The sequence below is a fragment of the Hypomesus nipponensis genome, chromosome 15 (genome assembly GCF_054491055.1).
Source record: "Hypomesus nipponensis isolate SF chromosome 15, ASM5449105v1, whole genome shotgun sequence".
Taxonomy (NCBI): Eukaryota; Metazoa; Chordata; class Actinopteri; order Osmeriformes; family Osmeridae; genus Hypomesus; species Hypomesus nipponensis.
Window position 1 is genome coordinate 2,307,012 of NC_140375.1, and position 24,406 is coordinate 2,331,417.

Consider the following 24,406-nt stretch of genomic DNA (forward strand, 5'->3'; position numbering starts at 1 on the left):
ATTGACGTCTGTATTTTTTTATTGGTGCTATAATGCAATGCTGTAAAATAGTAATGTATTTTCTGTACCCCTTTCGCACAAATAAGAACTGGGGCTTGATCCCTGCATGTTTTATCAAAAGTCTGAATCTTTTAGGTAAACATTTTGGTTGTAATTTTCGGCAAATATAATAATATGAGTCTACTTGTTTATATTACATACAAAAATTGCGCTCAAATTCATGCAAAACAATTTATGTGGGAACTTTACTTGACTATTGCAGTGTCCGTGATGCAGTTGGTGGCACACACATTTTTAGAATTATAGATCGACTAGTGCACAGTGCCATGATGCTGTTGGTGATTAAAATGTCAGTGAAAAAAGTGAGCTGAAGTGAGACTGAGGACTTCTAGCGGACAAATAAACATTCTCGGAGTCAAAAGGTTTGACTCAATTTGTCCACTAGAGGTCCTCAGGCTCACTTTAGCCCTGGCTCCCCGGAGAGCTGCAGTTTCAGGACCGCACTATTGAATGGATACGGGACAAAGACGAGGATATGGAAGCAAATCACTGACATAGTATTTTGAATTTTAATAGGCATTGTTCGGGGAGGCTTCTGCTCCTCCTACCTGACTGCCCCCCCAATGTCGACTCCTTTGTCACCTTCCCCGTAGCGCCGAGCTGTGAATGCAACATGTGCACCAGGGACACCTTGGACTAGCCTGGTCCTAACCAGACCCTCATACATTTCATTTGTACAGAGCGTCTGGGATCTCTCCATTGACAAACGTTAACTTCCTTGAAGGCGGGTCCTCTGTTGAAGTTTAAAACTATTGTATCCGCCCAGAGCCACTCTGATTTTACATAACCAATCGCAAGCGTTTGCCTTAGCCAACTCCTTCACCATTACTGTAACGGAGCTAGCTGCCGTAACTGGAAAATCAAACTTTTCCCGAACCCCGTGGGGAGGAGGGCCACAACATCATGGCCACCAACAAAACTCAGCAAGGAATGTTCTTGCTCCGGCTTTAACCTATGGATATTGGGCAGCATTACCACAACCGCAGAATAGTTTTGCTCGCATCTTTCTCCGCCGCCATTACTGAACTACTCAAACTAGTGCCCGACATTAACGTCATCTTTCTCAGCCACTCAGTCTGTTCGCTGATTGGACCTACAAAAAATGTGTTTCTGGAAACCGACTTCAGAGCCGAGCTCCCAGATCTAGTACAGAAGCAAAATCCAAATTGAGCGGAAGTACGTAGGAGGGCAGAGCCAGACTAACCTTGGACTGCCCCATCGAGAGTCTGAAGCCAGACTTCTGCAGGACCCAAACGGCTTTTGAGCCTGCCTATTACTAATCATCTGGTGATACCAGGAGCTTAAATTATGAAGATGAAAATTTGGGGAGGGAATTTTGTTGATTTATGAATACAATTCCAATAAAAAACTATTTATTTTGTAAATGTTCAATGTCTTATATGTCTTATATCAATAAATGTTCTCCAACTTGACTTTTTATTTTTATGGTTTAGTCTGTAAATGTCTGGAGCCATCTGATGGCTTTTTTCAAGTTGAATCATGGTCACTACCAACCTGAACACTTTATGTAGCTGATTTTAGGACCACAGTTCCTGCAACCAAACCTTTGTGCTCTATCTCATCTCATCGTCACAGGGTTCCAGTCACAGTGGTCAAAGTGGGATTATTAGTCACGCTCGTTGTGGTCTGGGTAAGGTTGTGCTCTCCAGGCAGCAGCCTATCCAGACAGGAACAGGGACAGGCCCCCCTCCGTATGAACACATAAAGGAGGGGATCCACCAAGGGGTTGAGCAGCACCAGGAATCCCCCCAGCGGTGTCTCCACAGGGCTGTGCATAGCAACCAATAGGAAACATATGACTCGTGGGAGGAAGAGAAGACAGTAGATCCCCAGAACCAGCACCAATACGCCAATAATGCGTATCTTATCCAGCAGGGGAACAGAAATGGAGATGGACAGAGCTCTCAGTGTTCCCACCAAGAAGAAGATCAGCAGCGGGAGTGGAATCAGGATCAGGACAGAGGACAGGATCAGCGAGGCCTCACCAGACGGCAGGGAGTAGTCAATGCCAATCTTGACAAAGGGGAACAGCCAGACGATGGAGGACACAATGACGGAATACTTAACTTTGCATCGGAAACGGTACCAGAGGGGAAAGACAACCACCAGGTACCTCTCCAGAGCGACGCACACCATGAAGCACACATTTGTTGTCAGGCCAATGTAGTACCCAAACGACACCACAAAATGGCAGTAGCCCTTGAGGTTGAGTGGTATAACACACATCTGAAGGAGGTCCGAGATCAGCAGATTGATGATGAAGATGGGCGCAATGTGGTTAGCACAGATCAGGCAGTAGAGTAGATATATGGCCAGGATGGTGACTGGGATGCCCAAGGAAAAGACTACCCAGCCCATCACGTAGACCGCACGGCCAAACTCATTCAGTGTTTCGTTTTCAACGTTTTTGAAGCAAACTAAGTCCATTCTTGCGTTGTGTTCTGTGGTGCTAAAGACACAGTTTAGTTTAGTTAATGAGTCACAAGGTTTTGTTAGGTTCAACCAGATCCGATGATATAATTGATTCTTAGGATTTTCCTGCAGTAAAATACAGTGTAAAGATACCTGAGGAAAACACTATCAAAACAACCCCAGATCTTAGTATTTGTGTAACTGTGTATCTCTCCGCACACATCATAGTATAGGTTTGGATAATTCAGCTAAATACTGTAGAAAAACTATAGGGAAGTTTGTCTCAGCAGTTCAACAACTGATTTGACAACCAAATCAAAATAGAATGTTTCTGAAGAGAAATGGTTTCAAAGGGTTTCATAAAACCTTTCCAAATGTAGGAGAATATTAATCTACTTGAATTTTGAAGTCAATTCTCATTAACTCTTATTATGCAGTTTTTATGTTGCTGGTGATGTACATTTATGAAACGTTATTTTTATTTAAAAAGTATTGCAGTGTTCTTACCTGGAGGTGGGTTGGAAATGTTTTGCTTCACATGGATTGGTGTCTGCTATTTAAATGGATAACAACCTAAAATACATTCCACTCTATCTACATTTACATTTCTTCATTTAGCAGACGTTTTTATCCAAAGCGACTACCAAGAGAGCTTCACAAAAGTGCGTAGGTCAATGTTTGCATTCGCATAGGTCAACTAGTTTGCATGATGATTGTAAGATAGCCCACGGCATAAAAACACAGTACATTATCAGAACTTCCTACATACAGACACATATACACTCACACACAGAAAACCCACATTTTAGAGAAGCCTTTGTGACTCATGAGAAACAACTTACTTCCACATAACAAATTTGGGTGTGCTTGCGTCAGCAAGGCACACACTATGTTATCTCACATTTGTTTCTTAGTAAGTAAGACTTTATTTATATAGCACATTTCACACAAGAATTGTAGCTCAAGGTGCTTTACATAAAAACAATAATACAAGTGATAAAAGTCATTATTAAAATAGTGACAATAATATAACTAAAAGTAGTAAAACCCTTCTGAGATAAAATTACTTAAATGCCGAAGCATTTAAAAGGTAAAAAGGTAGGTTTTAAGCTGTCTTTCAAAAATTTCGAGCGTGTTTGCTTCCCTAATATTTATAGTTAATTTGTTCCATAGTTTTGGTGCGTAATTAGCAAAGGCCGAATGACCAATCGTCTTATGACTGCTTCTGGTGACCTCTAATAGGTCTGCATTTGATGATCTAGCTGGTGTGTAGTTTATAAGGGAGTTAGCAATGTAGCTGGGTCCTTGTCCGTGTAGAGCTTTGTATGTGAGGAAATATTGTTATTTCTTTTTCCACCTTATCTCCTTCCTCGATATTTGGACTACATCAGGGGTCCCCAAACATTTTTCTGCAAGGGCCAGATCATTTTTCCTTTCTTTATTGTGGGGCCGGGTAGATCTGTAACAGAACATTGCATGGGCCGGAGTGATTACCAGTATTGTTGTAAAGATTTTATAATGATTTTAAATGTATTGATTATGCTAGATAAGTTTATTATTTTTGTTATGCACCGTACATCCGTACATATCATTTTATAGCCTATTAAAAGAACATTATTAATATCGTAATGACCTTGATTGCTGATGACACAACCATTGTGGGCCTCATCTCTGACAGTGACAAAGTTTCACTTATTTAAGCTCAGCATCGATGTAAATTATGTTCTGTATACTTATATGTTATGTTATGCCAGGTGCTTGCGTTGTTTTGCCTTAAGAATTTCAGTGCCCAGTCTGACCTTGTGTTGTTCTGTGTACCTGACAAATAAAAGACTTGAACTTGAACCTTTTTTCATATTCATTGCCATTGAAATCAAAACATTTACTTATGCATGTTAATCAGTGTGAACTGTGGGTTTGCCTCTTGGCTAGTGAGAAGTCAAATGTCAGGTTCCATTCCTGTCACAGCCAGTCTCAAAGACTAATGCAAATGTTCATCAGTGAGTCTTGATCTCATTAGATTTTTCAGCAGTTTCATGTGTGAAAAGGTTTGGTCAATGATATACGTGCTGCCACAGACACAGTTTGTTGACAGATGAGACAAACAGACATTTCTTTGCATTAAACAAAAAAATAATCACTTGTCCACTTTTGGTTAAATACCTTGCATTCTGAATCAACTTTTCTCTTTCCCAACCATTTTGCCATTTTGTTGTCTCTTAAATTTTTCTTACTGGCTCTCATGCACCTGCTTGATCACAATGGAATGTTACGTTGAATGGACCATGGGCGTATCTAGCCTGAACCCAAAAGTTTCATTAGCCCCCCAAAAGTTTTTTGCAAAACAAAAAACCCACTAGAGGACACTATTTAAAATAGATTTTCAAAGATTTCTTCTGGGGGAACAAGCCCCCAACCCCCCTAGTTTTGCTGGGTCACAGGAAAAATAATAGGTTTTATCTGGGGGCTTAGCCCCCCCAAAAGTGGGAACCTAGATTTGCCCCTGGAATGGACCACTCTGTTGGTGGGTGAATATAACAAATAATGTGTTTACGTTACTGTAATAACTATAGTTAACCCGTTAATAACTAAGGGAAATTGTAATAGGTAATAACTAAGGGAAATTTTGGTTTGAAAGCCAACCTTCATTATCAAATACGATATGATTAAAACATATAGGCCTATTTAAAATAAAAATGTCAAAATATGTCTCTGGCATTGTTGTTCAGATGGCCGGTGTAACAGACCATAGTATACCCCTAGTTCGAACTATACATGGGGTTAAAGGGGCCTGGGATAGATTATACCCTGGGTATATATATGGGGGGTCAGATGGCTGAGTGGTTAGGGAGTCGGGCTTCTAAACAGAAGATTGTTGGTTCAATTCCCGGCTGTGCCAAATGACGTTGTGTCCTTGGGCAAGGCACTTCACCCTACTTGCCTCGGGGGGGATGTCCCTGTACATATACATTTTACATTTAGTCATTTAGAAGACGCTCTTATCCAGAACAACTTACAGTAAGTAAGTTGCTCTGGATAAGAGCGTCTGCTAAATGACTAAATGTAAAATGTATATTATGGCCTAGGGCCTAGGCCAATTTATACACCTCAGGCCAGATTATACCCCCATGATATCAGTAGTGTTGAGTGAGATAGCCTACAAAAGAATGACATAAATCACTTTTTCAACATTTTATTGGGGGTTCAGCTTTGTCAGGTAAGTAACATTTAGGTAGCTAACGTTAAAACTTTACTTGACTATTGCAGTGTCCGTGATGCAGTTGGTGGCACACACATATCTGGAATTACAGATCGACTAGTGCACAGTCCCCGTGATGCTGTTGGTGATTAAAATGTCAGTGAAACACAAATACAGATTACTTGAATTGTAGATAGTGCACTGTGCCCGTGATAAAATTGATGGCACACACACAGATTCCTGTAATTAAAGGGCCCAGTGCCCGTGATGATGTCAGTGACACACAGATTTCTGGAATTATAGGTAGGCTAGATCAGTGATTCTCAATCCTGGTCCTCGGGACCCCCTGCCCTGCATGTTTTAGACATTTCCCTCCTCAAACACACCTGATTCAAATTAATGGATCGTTATCAGGCACCTTTATTTGAATCAGGTGTGTTGGAGCAGGGAAATATCTAAAACATGCAGGGCAGGGGGTCCCGAGGACCAGGATTGAGAACCACTGGGCTAGATAGTGTAGTGCCTGTGCTGCAACTGGTGAGGACGGTCCTTCTCAGGGTTTGTCTGTTATCTCTGAAGTATGGGCTACTTGTTCAACCTCCACATCATCAATTCTAGTCACTTTTGCACATCACAGAAGCAATTTCTCATTATTTTAAACACATTTGCTAGATGGCAACTAATCTTCATGCAACTAATCTTCATGCAACTAATCTTCATACAAATTATTATGTATTGTCTTCTGTTTCCTACGTTATCAATTGCTTGTGTTATGTTGATCAAAAAGTATTTTATTGGTTTCCTGTTAAACAGTCTTAGACTTAGACAAATATCTGGACATTTAGTTCATAACAAACATCATAACATGCCAATGGTTGAGTCAGTTGTCATAATTGTAGGCAAAATTCACCATACAGCTCTTGCACATACAGATCTGCCTAAGGGACGTTTGCTGAGTTTACATTGACGTCTGTATTTTTTTATTGGTGCTATAATGCAATGCTGTAAAATAGTAATGTATTTTCTGTACCCCTTTCGCACAAATAAGAACTGGGGCTTGATCCCTGCATGTTTTATCAAAAGTCTGAATCTTTTAGGTAAACATTTTGGTTGTAATTTTCGGCAAATATAATAATATGAGTCTACTTGTTTATATTACATACAAAAATTGCGCTCAAATTCATGCAAAACAATTTATGTGGGAACTTTACTTGACTATTGCAGTGTCCGTGATGCAGTTGGTGGCACACACATTTTTAGAATTATAGATCGACTAGTGCACAGTGCCATGATGCTGTTGGTGATTAAAATGTCAGTGAAAAAAGTGAGCTGAAGTGAGACTGAGGCCCTCTAGTGGACAAATAAACATTCTCTGAGTAAAAAAGGCTTGACGTCAATTTGTCCACGAGAAGTCCTCAGACTCACTTTAGCCCTGGCTCCCCGGAGAGCCGGAGAGCTGCAGTTTCAGGACCGCACTATTGAATGGATACGGGACAAAGACGAGGATATGGAAGCAAATCAGTGACATAGTATTTTGAATTTTAAAAGGCATTGTTCGGGGAGGCTTCTGCTCCTCCTACCTGACTGCCCCCCCAATGTCGACTCCTTTGTCACCTTCCCCGTAGCGCCGAGCTGTGAATGCAACATGTGCACCAGGGACACCTTGGACTAGCCTGGTCCTAACCAGACCCTCATACATTTCATTTGTACAGAGCGTCTGGGATCTCTCCATTGACAAACGTTAACTTCCTTGAAGGCGGGTCCTCTGTTGAAGTTTAAAACTATTGTATCCGCCCAGAGCCACTCTGATTTTACATAACCAATCGCAAGCGTTTGCCTTAGCCAACTCCTTCACCATTACTGTAACGGAGCTAGCTGCCGTAACTGGAAAATCAAACTTTTCCCGAACCCCGTGGGGAGGAGGGCCACAACATCATGGCCACCAACAAAACTCAGCAAGGAATGTTCTTGCTCCGGCTTTAACCTATGGATATTGGGCAGCATTACCACAACCGCAGAATAGTTTTGCTCGCATCTTTCTCCGCCGCCATTACTGAACTACTCAAACTAGTGCCCGACATTAACGTCATCTTTCTCAGCCACTCAGTCTGTTCGCTGATTGGACCTACAAAAAATGTGTTTCTGGAAACCGACTTCAGAGCCGAGCTCCCAGATCTAGTACAGAAGCAAAATCCAAATTGAGCGGAAGTACGTAGGAGGGCAGAGCCAGACTAACCTTGGACTGCCCCATCGAGAGTCTGAAGCCAGACTTCTGCAGGACCCAAACGGCTTTTGAGCCTGCCTATTACTAATCATCTGGTGATACCAGGAGCTTAAATTATGAAGATGAAAATTTGGGGAGGGAATTTTGTTGATTTATGAATACAATTCCAATAAAAAACTATTTATTTTGTAAATGTTCAATGTCTTATATGTCTTATATCAATAAATGTTCTCCAACTTGACTTTTTATTTTTATGGTTTAGTCTGTAAATGTCTGGAGCCATCTGATGGCTTTTTTCAAGTTGAATCATGGTCACTACCAACCTGAACACTTTATGTAGCTGATTTTAGGACCACAGTTCCTGCAACCAAACCTTTGTGCTCTATCTCATCTCATCGTCACAGGGTTCCAGTCACAGTGGTCAAAGTGGGATTATTAGTCACGCTCGTTGTGGTCTGGGTAAGGTTGTGCTCTCCAGGCAGCAGCCTATCCAGACAGGAACAGGGACAGGCCCCCCTCCGTATGAACACATAAAGGAGGGGATCCACCAAGGGGTTGAGCAGCACCAGGAATCCCCCCAGCGGTGTCTCCACAGGGCTGTGCATAGCAACCAATAGGAAACATATGACTCGTGGGAGGAAGAGAAGACAGTAGATCCCCAGAACCAGCACCAATACGCCAATAATGCGTATCTTATCCAGCAGGGGAACAGAAATGGAGATGGACAGAGCTCTCAGTGTTCCCACCAAGAAGAAGATCAGCAGCGGGAGTGGAATCAGGATCAGGACAGAGGACAGGATCAGCGAGGCCTCACCAGACGGCAGGGAGTAGTCAATGCCAATCTTGACAAAGGGGAACAGCCAGACGATGGAGGACACAATGACGGAATACTTAACTTTGCATCGGAAACGGTACCAGAGGGGAAAGACAACCACCAGGTACCTCTCCAGAGCGACGCACACCATGAAGCACACATTTGTTGTCAGGCCAATGTAGTACCCAAACGACACCACAAAATGGCAGTAGCCCTTGAGGTTGAGTGGTATAACACACATCTGAAGGAGGTCCGAGATCAGCAGATTGATGATGAAGATGGGCGCAATGTGGTTAGCACAGATCAGGCAGTAGAGTAGATATATGGCCAGGATGGTGACTGGGATGCCCAAGGAAAAGACTACCCAGCCCATCACGTAGACCGCACGGCCAAACTCATTCAGTGTTTCGTTTTCAACGTTTTTGAAGCAAACTAAGTCCATTCTTGCGTTGTGTTCTGTGGTGCTGAAGACACAGTTTAGTTTAGTTAATGAGTCACAAGGTTTTGTTAGGTTCAACCAGATCCGATGATATAATTGATTCTTAGGATTTTCCTGCAGTAAAATACAGTGTAAAGATACTTGAGGAAAACACTATCAAAACAACCCCAGATCTTAGTATTTGTGTAACTGTGTATCTCTCCGCACACATCATAGTATAGGTTTGGATAATTCAGCTAAATACTGTAGAAAAACTATAGGGAAGTTTGTCTCAGCAGTTCAACAACTGATTTGACAACCAAATCAAAATAGAATGTTTCTGAAGAGAAATGGTTTCAAAGGGTTTCATAAAACCTTTCCAAATGTAGGAGAATATTAATCTACTTGAATTTTGAAGTCAATTCTCATTAACTCTTATTATGCAGTTTTTATGTTGCTGGTGATGTACATTTATGAAACGTTATTTTTATTTAAAAAGTATTGCAGTGTTCTTACCTGGAGGTGGGTTGGAAATGTTTTGCTTCACATGGATTGGTGTCTGCTATTTAAATGGATAACAACCTAAAATACATTCCACTCTATCTACATTTACATTTCTTCATTTAGCAGACGTTTTTATCCAAAGCGACTACCAAGAGAGCTTCACAAAAGTGCGTAGGTCAATGTTTGCATTCGCATAGGTCAACTAGTTTGCATGATGATTGTAAGATAGCCCACGGCATAAAAACACAGTACATTATCAGAACTTCCTACATACAGACACATATACACTCACACACAGAAAACCCACATTTTAGAAAAGCCTTTGTGACTCATGAGAAACAACTTACTTCCACATAACAAATTTGGGTGTGCTTGCGTCAGCAAGGCACACACTATGTTATCTCACATTTGTTTCTTAGTAAGTAAGACTTTATTTATATAGCACATTTCACACAAGAATTGTAGCTCAAGGTGCTTTACATAAAAACAATAATACAAGTGATAAAAGTCATTATTAAAATAGTGACAATAATATAACTAAAAGTAGTAAAACCCTTCTGAGATAAAATTACTTAAATGCCGAAGCATTTAAAAGGTAAAAAGGTAGGTTTTAAGCTGTCTTTCAAAAATTTCGAGCGTGTTTGCTTCCCTAATATTTATAGTTAATTTGTTCCATAGTTTTGGTGCGTAATTAGCAAAGGCCGAATGACTAATCGTCTTATGACTGCTTCTGGTGACCTCTAATAGGTCTGCATTTGATGATCTAGCTGGTGTGTAGTTTATAAGGGAGTTAGCAATGTAGCTGGGTCCTTGTCCGTGTAGAGCTTTGTATGTGAGGAAATATTGTTATTTCTTTTTCCACCTTATCTCCTTCCTCGATATTTGGACTACATCAGGGGTCCCCAAACATTTTTCTGCAAGGGCCAGATCATTTTTCCTTTCTTTATTGTGGGGCCGGGTAGATCTGTAACAGAACATTGCATGGGCCGGAGTGATTACCAGTATTGTTGTAAAGATTTTATAATGATTTTAAATGTATTGATTATGCTAGATAAGTTTATTATTTTTGTTATGCACCGTACATCCGTACATATCATTTTATAGCCTATTAAAAGAACATTATTAATATCGTAATGACCTTGATTGCTGATGACACAACCATTGTGGGCCTCATCTCTGACAGTGACAAAGTTTCACTTATTTAAGCTCAGCATCGATGTAAATTATGTTCTGTATACTTATATGTTATGTTATGCCAGGTGCTTGCGTTGTTTTGCCTTAAGAATTTCAGTGCCCAGTCTGACCTTGTGTTGTTCTGTGTACCTGACAAATAAAAGACTTGAACTTGAACCTTTTTTCATATTCATTGCCATTGAAATCAAAACATTTACTTATGCATGTTAATCAGTGTGAACTGTGGGTTTGCCTCTTGGCTAGTGAGAAGTCAAATGTCAGGTTCCATTCCTGTCACAGCCAGTCTCAAAGACTAATGCAAATGTTCATCAGTGAGTCTTGATCTCATTAGATTTTTCAGCAGTTTCATGTGTGAAAAGGTTTGGTCAATGATATACGTGCTGCCACAGACACAGTTTGTTGACAGATGAGACAAACAGACATTTCTTTGCATTAAACAAAAAAATAATCACTTGTCCACTTTTGGTTAAATACCTTGCATTCTGAATCAACTTTTCTCTTTCCCAACCATTTTGCCATTTTGTTGTCTCTTAAATTTTTCTTACTGGCTCTCATGCACCTGCTTGATCACAATGGAATGTTACGTTGAATGGACCATGGGCGTATCTAGCCTGAACCCAAAAGTTTCATTAGCCCCCCAAAAGTTTTTTGCAAAACAAAAAACCCACTAGAGGACACTATTTAAAATAGATTTTCAAAGATTTCTTCTGGGGGAACAAGCCCCCAACCCCCCTAGTTTTGCTGGGTCACAGGAAAAATAATAGGTTTTATCTGGGGGCTTAGCCCCCCCAAAAGTGGGAACCTAGATTTGCCCCTGGAATGGACCACTCTGTTGGTGGGTGAATATAACAAATAATGTGTTTACGTTACTGTAATAACTATAGTTAACCCGTTAATAACTAAGGGAAATTGTAATAGGTAATAACTAAGGGAAATTTTGGTTTGAAAGCCAACCTTCATTATCAAATACGATATGATTAAAACATATAGGCCTATTTAAAATAAAAATGTCAAAATATGTCTCTGGCATTGTTGTTCAGATGGCCGGTGTAACAGACCATAGTATACCCCTAGTTCGAACTATACATGGGGTTAAAGGGGCCTGGGATAGATTATACCCTGGGTATATATATGGGGGGTCAGATGGCTGAGTGGTTAGGGAGTCGGGCTTCTAAACAGAAGATTGTTGGTTCAATTCCCGGCTGTGCCAAATGACGTTGTGTCCTTGGGCAAGGCACTTCACCCTACTTGCCTCGGGGGGGATGTCCCTGTACATATACATTTTACATTTAGTCATTTAGAAGACGCTCTTATCCAGAACAACTTACAGTAAGTAAGTTGCTCTGGATAAGAGCGTCTGCTAAATGACTAAATGTAAAATGTATATTATGGCCTAGGGCCTAGGCCAATTTATACACCTCAGGCCAGATTATACCCCCATGATATCAGTAGTGTTGAGTGAGATAGCCTACAAAAGAATGACATAAATCACTTTTTCAACATTTTATTGGGGGTTCAGCTTTGTCAGGTAAGTTAAGTGAGAAAGCTAACTGACTATCTTAAAACTGTAAAACAGATATAGACAAAAGAAAATATGAAAGTTTGCTTTCAATTAAAATTATATATTGTAAAATATGTTACAAGTATTAAATAATCAAAATGGAATGAAGTGTTCTTGAGCCATGGTTGACCTCGTTTTCAACAGTTTTAATTTAGAAAAACGTCTCTTGGCTGAAGTTACTGTTAGTGGTAGCGTAGCAATACACAAGTTGGGATTTTTTTCTGTGAGCTGCTTTGCATGTATGAAAGAGTTGTCATGCTCTGACACAAATTGCAATACAACTGACCATGGCTGTTTGGCCACAACAAAGTTGTTGACCAGTGGGGATAAGGGCCATTAGTATGAAATTAAGACAATATCATTAGTCATTTTAGTAAGTCAACACAGTTGTTTGAATACAAATTCAATACTTTAATACAAGTGCACTAATTTTTTGTTGTCTTTGGTGAGACAAGTTTAGTCAAAAGATAGATAAGAAAATAAGACAGTCGTACCATTGCCCAAATTATTTCAATTGTAATAGAAATTAAAAATGCAACATTGTGCACAGTTTCGGGGCTGTGGTGAGGACAAAATCCAGACTGGAGAAGTTTATAGGCCTAAAGCTGATTTGATTGCTGATTTTTTTGTTGTTGTATCTTTTAGAAAGATCAGATTACATGGTTCCCAACCCTGGTCCTCGGGACCCCCCGTCCTGCATGTTTTAGATGTTTCCCTGCTCCAACACACCTGATTCAAATGAATGGTCGTTAATAGGCTTCTGCAGAGCTAGATAACGACCCATTCATTGGAATCAGGGTTTCACCTCCAAGACTGGGTGTGTGGGAGAGGATAGATCGAGGCGTGGAAGAAGACCCACCACAGGGTAAGAAGATGGATGAATTACTGGCAGACCACAGCTACGCTTCGGTTCCGGATCCCGCTGTTCTTGCACTCCAAGAAAATGAGTCTCTCAAAGAAAAGATTCTCCATCTTAAGCAACAGGTCGAATAACTCATTACGAAACAACGGCTTGGCGTTCACCGTTTTGCTAGCTCAGACCCAGCCCCCACCCCTCGCCTCTCGGCTTGAGGCAACAGCCCCGGTGGATGTAGGTGGTATTGCATTTCCGATTTTCTACGCTTGAACCGTTATTACTTTGCTTCATTTTTGAGATGCAGCTTAGTTTTTAGTCGATCGATCTATGTCCAACATGTTACAGAAGCGGGTGAAAACTTGATAGCCACTTGTACACTCCCTCCTCTCCTTTTCTCTCTCTATATTCATCTTATAGGGTACATCTCAAGCTTCAAAGGGGCATGCTTGAGGAGGCTGCGGTCATTACACACACATACACAAACTGTATTTATTCAAATAAATTCTTAAAAAATGATATGCATGGTGTAATTTTTGCTACTGAAAAGTAGCACATTATGGGGTTAGGTATGGGGTAATGTAGGAGGGATTGCCACAATATCATCATAATTTGTGTAAACTCTAAATATCAAAAGATAATCATTACAACTAGAGTTACAGTGTTACAATGAAAACAATTTATTTTTATTTTGTGCTCTGTGTCTAGGCCCAAAGTCTCAATGTATTTTTCTTTTTTTAAAGCTAATATTGCATTCGTAAAAGGAAGAGCCCGTTTTTATTCATGCACACTCACCAGGACCTGCTTTAAGCAAGTTGGCAACGTAATATGTGGTTTTGAAATCTTCTGGCATTATAGTGGATCCGTCATTACTTTTTACAGGCTGTCAACTGGCTAACATATGGGCTAGTTCTGGCAGTTTTGTTGGGGTGATTCCGGCCCAATGTTGGAAATACTGGTTCAGTTTCGGGCTGCCGGACCCGGGCCGGTGTACTTGGGCCGATTCTGGGGCGTCATTCAAACCAGATTTGGTCCGAGTCCAGCAACCGCACTCGGGCCGAGTAATTTCTTCTGGCCTGCCGGATCTGGGCCATTATCGGGCCAAACCATTTTGGCTACCTGGGACTCGTCCGGTCGTTTTTCTTCTATTAACTCCAGTCAACAGATCGTCAACATATCTTAAACTATCTCCCCCAATAATTTTTGTTCGATTCTCGAACCTGGCTCATACTACGAGCTTTTTCATAGAATTTTTTTCCTGATTTTTGCTAAATTTGAAACCAATCTGAAATAAAATAGCAGCCCATATATTTGCTTACGTCAAGGAAAGTTGCCTGGAAACTTGTTCGCGGATACGAACAGGGGACGAGCACAAATGGGAACATCTGCAAATCGCTGATTTACCTGAGCTGAATGAGAACAAGGAGAAAGGGCTTGATAATCTACATTTGCTTGCCTTTATTGTAGCACGTTTTACAAATGGTTGCACATACATGACGGTTTGTAGAGTTTATGTCCGTTATTTTAAAGCAGATTTAACCATTTCATAATGAATGCTATTATGCTCACGGCATGACAAACGTAATTATAGCATAATATAATTAGTTGTAATATCGTGGCATGTTATGGTGTCATTATTGATTGTTGACATGTTATTCTGGAGCAAAGACGAATATGAATAAATGTCTGATAGCCACAATATGGTCGTTATATTGTTATAACGTTAACTTAGGCATTATCAATAAGCTAGAAATAGTAAACAACACTCATAATCATTATAATAGTAACATAGGTTGCTATAGGCTTAATTTAGCTTGCTTTGCAAAGCTAGGACAACGACAGAGACAGATATAAGTTTACAGTTTATTTATCCGACACAATACAGCAGTCAAACTATAAACACGAAGCAAAAAGAACAACGTATAGGCCCTGCGCGTATTACAGTACTAATAGTATTGATCTTCATAACGTTCACATGTATCTGCTTCTTGATCGGACTTGTACCACATTCTGACAGTTTTCTGCTATGCCTTAGCTCCAGCTCACAAGCTCGCGACTGGTTGTCGCAAAGTATGACGTATACAGCTTGCACGAGTTTCGGAGCTAGGAACAAGCTTCTGCGCAAGACCGGACGAGTCGGTCTGGAAAGATGGCGCGGTCCGTTAGGAGCTCTCGCTTGCCTCACTGCGCCACTGAGCACTTTTCATAGAAAGGAATGGGGACGCCATTTTGGAAGACAGAAGTAGCTGTCTCTAGTTGAGTTAACTCTATGGCTCAGACAGGGACATCCACTTTTCAGCGGATAGCTAATACCTTCCTGCCTACCTACAGCAATAAACCATCCACTTTAAATATTGTCATTTCCTTAGTTAGCTAGACAGTATTTCATTCGTAAAATAGTCTTGGATTCAAGATGTCCAGATGTTGTACCAAAATTGGTGACATTGAAAGCTGTCCAGGGAAGGGGCAATGTTCTATCGGCTTGCCATAGAAAATGTGAGCCTCAACCCTAACCCAAACATTTTCTGAACAGTAGGCCCTATGGCGAGTTAGAATGGATAATGATCATCACCAGCATCATCAAGGTATGAACAATTTTGTAAGAAAAGTTATTAAAAGAAGTTAATAATGTTGCTTCACATACGATCATATTTGTTATTGTTTTTATCGGTTTCCTGAGGCTTAAAGTGGAACTGAACTGATTTATGAAGTACGGCTCATATAATTATTAAAATAAAATCACAAAATGTTATCTGACAACTAAAAGAGCAAAATGTTCCATTTGTTAATAAAAACGTTTTAAACTTTACTATTTAACTAATGGGCGCAGCCATCTTTGAATCGTCATGTCTGTGACGTCTTTACATCTTTACATCGGACGAAAACACATATTCTGAATCATAAGGGACAACTGTGGTCCTGCGGGTACATAATAACGGATTGGTTCGAAAGCATACGCCATAGGATGAACAGGGATGGGTATGATGGGTCGACTTTCTTCAATTTTTAATGCAGTTTGACGGGTTGAAATTGAGAGCAACCATTCTCGTGACGTCAGATGTGTACGTCATTTAAACATGGCAGCGCCCGGTTCTTTTTGAGTACATAATTTATACATAAGAAATGTCGATTATTTATGGAAAATGGCATAGAGTTGTATGTAATATATTTTTTTAATTCATTAAATGTATATATTATTATAATATTACTGTGTCTAATCGCAGTTCAGTTCCACTTTAACGCCTCTCTCGGTGAGGCAGACAACTCCCTCCCCCACGTTCAAACCATACACACTTCCTCTAATCATCCTCCAGAGGGCGAGAAAATCACATTGGCTCCTTATGTACAATCAACCAAACAACTGTCAATTGGTTATTGTAGGAAAATAAGCCCACTGATAACCGACTTTTAAACTGTAATTTCATTTGTGTCTGTCTGTAGCTTTAAAGCTATATTTTCTGTGTGCTACAGGACTAGCTTCTGACTTTTGTCGATTTTGAGGCTGTTGCTCAGAATAAACTTGGAAGTAGGCTAATTGCAGCCTAATAGTGAGATATAAAAATGAAAAAAGGCAAGCACAACCGGACGGAATGTTTTTACACTAGGGTTGAACTAGGCTTGTAATCAGTAGGCTACAGCTAACTGACCTACACTGGCACACAGGTGATGCTAAAATGAATAATTATTGTCAAATAACATTTGCCTTTTAATCTAGGCCACAAAATAACAAAGTAGCAAAAATGTGAATTGAGTTCTTATTACTGCACTCTTTTCAACATCTTTATCTGACTTCTGCCACTGTTATAGGCCTAGTCTATCATTTAAACAGGAATTTTGAATATACCCTACTTTGTTTATGCAACTTCCATGTCCATGGTAACTACAAAGCAGGAAGTAAAGCATGGTTGTGAAACAAACAAATTAAGACATCATTTTAATTTATTTAAATTACACACACCTGATCCGACCCTGGATAAACAGAAGATGATGTTGGATGAATACCAAATAATGATAATAATTGGCCCATTGATCTAATAATGTATAATAATCTCATATAAAATCCACCATAGAATAATTACTCGATAGTAATCATAACTTCTACATACAGACATACTGTTGTGATACCCGCAATAAAACATGTGTTTAGATGTGTTCCACCTAGCTAAATTCCAAGCTTCAGGATTACAAGAGGAACAGTGAGATAGATGGAAATGGACACATCTAAAGTATTCCCACTGCTGGTGGGATTGCTTACAGAAATCGTTATAGCATTGGTCAAAGGCAGAGGGGGAAAGACAGTGGTGTTAGGTGCCTGGCTGGTGGTAGCCACCGTTGTCGCCGCCACCCTGATGGACTGGAAACACGTGCCCACATTCCCCTCACCATCCACAGCCACCAGCTCTACATCTGGAGAGCAGCAAGAGGCACTGTAGAGTGCCAGGGTCACGTTTTCACCCCCAGGGTCCAACACCCTAGTGGTATTGAGGGTGCCGTCACCCTGGCGCAGGCTGATCCGCTGGATGCCCGTCCCATTACCGTCTGAGAGGTTGGCAGAGAGCTGCCAAGTGGACAGGCTGCAGTTGGCGGAACAGTTGGCCGTTACGCTGACGATCTGGCAGACAGGGCGAGTCACGTCTGTCGCCTTAGAGGAGGAAACGACAAGAACAGGAGGAGCTGTTTGAAGTAATGTTTATTTAAGACAGTTGCAGGTTTAAATGTTATACAAACAAGCTACTTGACCCACATTCTGTCCTTGTGAGAGGATTGTTTGGGGGGAAAAAAATTACTTTTAAGGATTTCCTGTGTCTTTGGTGTGTTACCTGGCGCGTGATAGAGAGGCGCAGCACGGCATAATTGGTGTCAACCGTCCCTGGGGCCTGGGCTTCAATGGTCAGGGTGACGTCACTGCCGGAGGGCGTGTCGGCGGGCACTGTGAGGGTGACAGTTCCGTTGGCGCTCCCCCCATTCTCCAGAAACAGGCTGGACGGAAACGAGGATCTGAACCCCTGGTTGTTGGTGGCTTGGATAACAAAGTTTCCTCCTGTGCCATTGGTTGACACTGTGAATGGGACTACAGGGGACGATCCTGGCTCGATGACACCGTCAGATACAGCCTGATGACAAGGGACAAGGCAAAGACAGTCATCCATACTGTGGTCAAACAGCAAATTACATGACATAATAATGAGGTGAGATTATACAATATAATCTAGATAATCCCAGGATAGGTGTCTCTGGACGGAAAGCTGGTGGAAGAGCTGTGATAAAGTGATATATGAATGTCCCGAGGGCTTACCGTAACCGTGAAACTGGAGGTCCGGACACGAGTGGAGGACTGTCTCTGGAAGCTGATTGGTGTAGCCCGGGTTCTGCTGCTGCTGTCTAATCCACTAAAACGTACCAAAAAGTCGCCGGCGGGTAGTTTACCCATCGTCACAAGAAAATCTCCGCCCCCCAATGGCTGCACGCTGCCTTTGATCTCCTGCGTCCCAGAGGACTCTACCAATGCCACCTCAGTCACCTCCGCTGAGTCGCTGCCTGTTACCGTGACCACCAGGGTGGCGTTGCTGCCTGGGAGCAGATTAAACAAGGATGATGAGGAACTGAGAGAAAGCCAATATCACCCCAATCTGTGTTGATTTGAATGCATCTGCAATGGCACATAGAATCTTCCTCTCTCACCAGATGCTGGACGGGTGTTTAAAATGGCCAGACTTGAGCCTTGGGCAACTTCCACAAGTTCAAACAGAAAGTTGAGAGTGCTCTGACCTGGAAGTAGAATAATATAGGAAAAATGCATACATTTTCTTTTCAGCGGGTAAATTACAGCCACGGCACGCCACACTGGGGGGTAAAAAATATAATTTCCTACATGCGCTAGAGAAAGCTGCTGGTTTGCTGTCACTTTAATCTGATTGGATCTGCCTCGCTGCATGTGTTGTGCGCATACCTAACGTTAATCACGTCAGTCATCATCAGAGTTGGCTAACGTTACTTTTTACAGTTACAGGTTACATTAATGTAAAGTAACTAGTTACGTTACTTAGTTAATTGCTGTAGAAAGTAAGGCGTTAAGTTACTTTTGCGTTACGTTAGGAAAAGTCTTTCATTTCTAAGACAATTCACCTTGGTCACTCTTATGCCCAGAAGGCACATTTAATAGATAGATATAATAGATAACAATGTTAATGAATGTCACTTACCGGTATTATCATTAATGAGCAAAATTTAAAACACAGTTACATTATATTAGAATAGATTTAACAAAGGCATGGAAAGATTATTTAACCCTCTCCCAATATGAAATCATTCTCACCTACAACCTTTAGAGTGTAGGGCTGCGCTGAGTCAATTCTGATTTCCCAGAGCCCCACTTTTTTATTCAGCAGCAATGTTTGAAATGTCCCCACACTTTGGACTGATGCCAGCGTACCATTGATGTCAAGGTTACTCTGTGACACACCTGTGGATATGGCAACCATAAATAACACAATATGCTTGTTTTGAAAGGTAGTTTGAAACAGACATAATGGGCTCTGGTTTCATCACTGTACAAGTCACAGAATACAAATACTAATACATCATTAGTAATATTAGCAGTTTAAACAAAAGCTAGATATGTCATACCAAGAAAAATACATATGGTAAAGACTGTTGTCACCTGCAGGATTAATAAGAGTAAATGAGGGGGTGGAGCCAACAATGTAGACGGTCACGTTTGTCACAGACACGTCCACAACAAAGGAGAAGTTATCTGGTTTTCCAGGGCTCCTCACAGCCTGCAGAAGAGTCACCTGAGAAAGAGAGAACAAAAGACAATGAAAGAAGCATGAGAAAGAAAGAAAATGTTATTTGTATAGCCCTTTTTACAAGCAATGTCACAGAGGGCTTTACACGCCCATACATATTTAGTCTTTTTTCAATTTTTAGCCATAGAACTGCATATAAATGTAATGATAGGGGCGTGGATGCCACAGTAAAATACAGATAAGCTACCAACACAGAGTAATCGAGTCTGAGTCAGTTACTACTGAATAGTTTCTCATCTTAGTGGTACAGTACCAGGTTGGGGCTGGTGGACTGCAATATCAGGCTGGTCGCCTGGGGCAGCTGGGTCTTAGTGACCTGGATGGCCTGTCCCCCGGAGGCTTGGGCCAAGTCCCTGTACAGCTGGACGTCACTTCCAATGCTTCTTCTTCTCCTTCTGGATGCAAAGGCCCCAGTCAACATTAAATTCACCTAAAATTAGACACATCAAATGAAATACATCAAAAGGTACATATAGGGTTAAGATTGACAAAGAAAATTCCAGTTGAAAATTACCTCGATTTTTCCCTGTTATATTCAGTATGACATATGTACTGTCAGATACACCGGTGGGAGTGTTTGTGACCATAGCATACTGTATTCATGACAGTACAGACATCAGTACACTGTCTCTGGGCCTCAAGTTCGGTGTTTGGGAGGATATGCTGGATGAGTTGTTGCTTTTTCTCTCAAGAAAGAATAGCTACTCACCACTGACTTGCTGCACTCTATCAGTGCAAGCACCGTGCCTATTAGGTGCGTATCTTTGGCCGGGGCATCAGTGAAGAGGAAGATATCCGAGGATGGAGGAGCACCCGTTAGCGCCAGCTGCAAAGCACAAGGGAAATTTCATCGAGGACACTGGGTGCTGTAAGTGTGGACCTGGTCAAGCCTTTTTGTCACACGTGACAAGTGTTTTAACTGTTGGTGTAGGCTCACCTGGAGTCCTGACAGACTCAACTCAGGAATATCTCCACCACCTGAAGCAGTAAGACTGTTGATCTGGGTCTTGAAGTAGTCTGGATCTGTTGTCCTCGTTAGTGGCCCAAATTCTGGATTAGAAACAGAGAAACTATGATCACAAGAAATGGCAGCCTTAAATAATCTACTGATCTTCGACCAATGAGAATGTCTCACCTGGATCGTTGAAAGGGACCAGGATGTAGAGTGAGGGTTCAGCTTTTGTTCCTCTCCTGCTGTCAACAATGAGGGAGGACACCCTCTTCACCTCAGCAATGTCATTAGACATGCTGCCTGTGGTGTCGATCACTAAACATAGAGCCTTGGCTCCATTGGAGATCCCAATCATCCTGAGAGAGAGAGAGGGAAGTGAGAGAGAGAGAGAGAAAGAGAGAGAGAGAAAAAGAGAAAGAGATTACAAGAGTGTACAGTAAACCATGCTACAGCTGTGTAACACACCGTTGTCATGTGTTCTCAGTCTCGTACCGCAGGAAGTTTCTGTCACCAGCAGCACCTCGGATGTCCTCCAGGAGTTCTCTGGTGGCGGCTATCGCCACGTTCGCAGCAGTCAGGTGTAAAAACCCGTGCCTTGCGCCAAGGTCATCCTTGTTAATGCCTCCCGTTGGCTCAATCAGACTGGCTGTGTCCAATAAGTCTCCATGGCTGCACTTCCCTATCAAAAAGTGCAGATCATGAGAGAAAAGGGAAACGGGGGAAAAAAGAGAAAAGCTTTCTGATCAGCTTTTTCTCTCTCTCTGATTTAATAATCATGGTAGAGTAGGTAAGATTTAAAGTCTCCATTTTGTTTGCCTCGTAATTGATTTCATTCATTCATTTGCAATGTTATTAAATATATATTTGATTTAACCTTACTTTTGACCACTCTTGCTATGATTTATAATCAAATAATTGCAATTCCATTAGTATTGGCATAATGGTTAATACACTTTTCAGTTTCCCCTCTTCCTTCAAACATAGGCGAATTAATGTTGGTTGTTTGGCCAATATTAAATCCCCTACAGTTTCTTACAAATACAGATGGCGATTTACCTTTGGGTTTGAATGGAAAAAAGCTGAAATATCCTGAGGTTAGTATCTTGTCTCTAATAATGTTGTCCAGAATGTTGTTCCGACAGTCATTACCAACACAGCTCCTACAGGTGGGTGTGCTGCTATCTGGTGAAGAAAACAATTAAAGAATATAACTGCAAGCAGTAATGGCGGATTCCTCCAAACATTGCGAACCAGAGGGTATCGAGTACACGCAGCAAGTTTGGTGTGAATCCATCAAAGATTTGCTGAAATACGACCCAACTTCCTGTTTGCTGGCTTAATGGCACATTTTGATTGCCTGTAGGGGGCAAACGGTTTCGAAAATAAAAAAACCATGTGAAGCTTGGTCTGAAGATTTTATCTGCCAAATTTGATGAAGATTGGACAACATTTGTAGGAGGAGTAGAGAAAAAACGTTTTTCAATGAATTCAAAATGGCGGCAGCATCAATTCGGCTATTATCACAAATTATTATGAGTCACACATGGGATGTCCCAAGATATCATGAGACAAAGGAATCACTTAATAAAGGCAAACAAATCAATAGTTATTGGCCAAAACACATTTTTGCTTCCTGCGGCCACGCCCAGTGATCACATGACACCAAATTGTGTGGACATCCTCAGAATACATTTCCGAGTCATCATACCAAGTTTGGTGTTGACATCTCAAAGATTTGCCGAGATTTGATCCAATTTCCTGTTTGGTTGCTTTGTTACCGATTTTGATTGGTTGTAGCGGACAAACGGTTTTGAAAATCCAATATAAAAGTAATGCCTGAGTGAGGGTTGCTCTGAAGATGATGTATGCCAATTCTGGGGAAGATTGAAATAAAATTGTAGGAGGAGTAGGCTTTCAAAGGTTTTTTATAAAACCGGAAATAGCGGAAAATCTATATAACCGGAAATCGACGCTTGATACAGGGAATCCAATGGTACCTCATTTTTGAAAATCGGTCATACGGTTCAAAAGTTACATGTGTAAACACAAGTCCAACTTTGACCCGTTGGTGGCGCTAGATTGGTCTAATGGGAGACATGAAACTTGGTGTAACTGTAGAAGTGACTGTCCTTAATGAGTGTGCCAAATGTCACAAAAAGTTACCATATGGTTCTAGGGGCTGCCATTGACTTCCATTGTACAAGAATAAAAAATTTAAAAAAAGAATAAAACTAACAATAACAATAGGTTTCCTCCTTACGGAGGAATCCTAATAAAACTAACAATAACAATAGGTTTCCTCCTTACGGAGGAATCCTAAATATAATAATTATATTAAATTGAAATGATGGCAATGGCATTGCTCTTGATCACATATTGTACTTTTGGCATGGTATGTACATATACCTGCAACTGGGCCAATGGAAATGTCAGATCTGATAAGACTGCGATGGGGAAGTTGGTTTCCTAATTCAATCCAATTACTGTGGCTGTAGAAATCCTTTAGGGTAAATGATGAAAGATTCATACGTTTAAGATTGTCATTTCTATTAATATATAAAGATAATTATTTATGTTGCTACAACATTTAAGTTTAAGTTATGTTACATTGTAAGGATTACAGTCAATTATAATGTCATTACCTGCAATGTGTGTGAGATTTCTCCCAGCTTCTCTCTTGCTGCCTGTAAATTTCCTTGGATTATATTCTTTTTGACCACTGACATGCCATCAGTTATGAGTTTACGTCCCTCCTTGAACGTCTCACTGTCAAAGTGATAACTGGGACTAAACAGCTTCCAGAAGTCCACTATTGTGTTGCTCCATTTCAAGTCTCCTTGGGCTCGAGAGAAACTCTCAGACCCTGAGGACTGGCAGGCTAGAGCAACACCCTCAGTAGTCAAGGGTCTGGGCTACACAGACACATAAACACAGACACTTTTACTTACACTCCAAAATTGTATTTTTTTTAAATCCTTGGTGACAACCTTCTTACCGCTGATGAAAAGTCTCGTCCCTCAGCAATGGCCACATCTCTGCAGACCTGTAGAGTGGTCTCCAAGATTGCTTCAACTGTGATTTGTTGGTGAGTTTTTGAGCCACTTTCAAACAAAGAAATTCCCTTGAAACCAAGTGCCCCTTTCTGCAGGAAGGGAATGAGGAGAAAGACTAATGGAACAGCAGACAGCATCATTGACGGGCCTAAGAGACAGACAGAGAGAGAGAGACAAAATCCGGCTCAATAGATAGCAAGGTTTTCATCAAGCAATGTTGTCTGAGTAGTCAAAATATTTCTGTGGTCTATAGCTTTCTCTTGTGAATAAGTAATCAGCCTTTAGAGTATTACGAGCATACGCCACCTAAGGGTCTAAGTGTTTCATTCTGC

The 24,406-nt window shown here is 41.0% G+C and overlaps 3 protein-coding genes across 3 annotated transcripts; all 3 read right to left on the reverse strand.

Annotated features, from left to right (window-relative positions):
• Positions 1–1,468: 1,468 nt before the first annotated feature.
• Positions 1,469–2,662, reverse strand: LOC146256990 (G-protein coupled receptor 4-like). Its single transcript, XM_084675114.1, has one exon. It carries the CDS (start codon positions 2,506–2,508, stop codon positions 1,651–1,653), a length of 858 nt encoding a protein of 285 aa, XP_084531240.1. The 5' UTR covers positions 2,509–2,662; the 3' UTR covers positions 1,469–1,650.
• Positions 2,663–8,132: 5,470 nt separating this feature from the next.
• Positions 8,133–9,172, reverse strand: LOC146256991 (G-protein coupled receptor 4-like). The gene has a single exon (XM_084675180.1). It carries the CDS (start codon positions 9,170–9,172, stop codon positions 8,315–8,317), a length of 858 nt encoding a protein of 285 aa, XP_084531306.1. The 3' UTR covers positions 8,133–8,314.
• An 8,021-nt stretch (positions 9,173–17,193) lies between these two features.
• LOC146256992 (von Willebrand factor A domain-containing protein 7-like) lies at positions 17,194–24,247 on the reverse strand. The gene is made up of 15 exons (XM_084674291.1): positions 24,017–24,247; positions 23,664–23,933; positions 23,428–23,521; positions 22,078–22,203; positions 21,514–21,700; positions 21,205–21,377; positions 21,007–21,119; positions 20,779–20,895; positions 20,323–20,499; positions 19,922–20,054; positions 19,577–19,723; positions 18,943–19,029; positions 18,557–18,831; positions 18,081–18,374; positions 17,194–17,902 (listed from the first exon to the last, which is right to left on the reverse strand). Exons 1-15 carry the CDS (start codon positions 24,212–24,214, stop codon positions 17,423–17,425), a joined length of 2,871 nt encoding a protein of 956 aa, XP_084530417.1. The 5' UTR covers positions 24,215–24,247; the 3' UTR covers positions 17,194–17,422.
• Between the last annotated feature and the right edge of the window lie 159 nt (positions 24,248–24,406).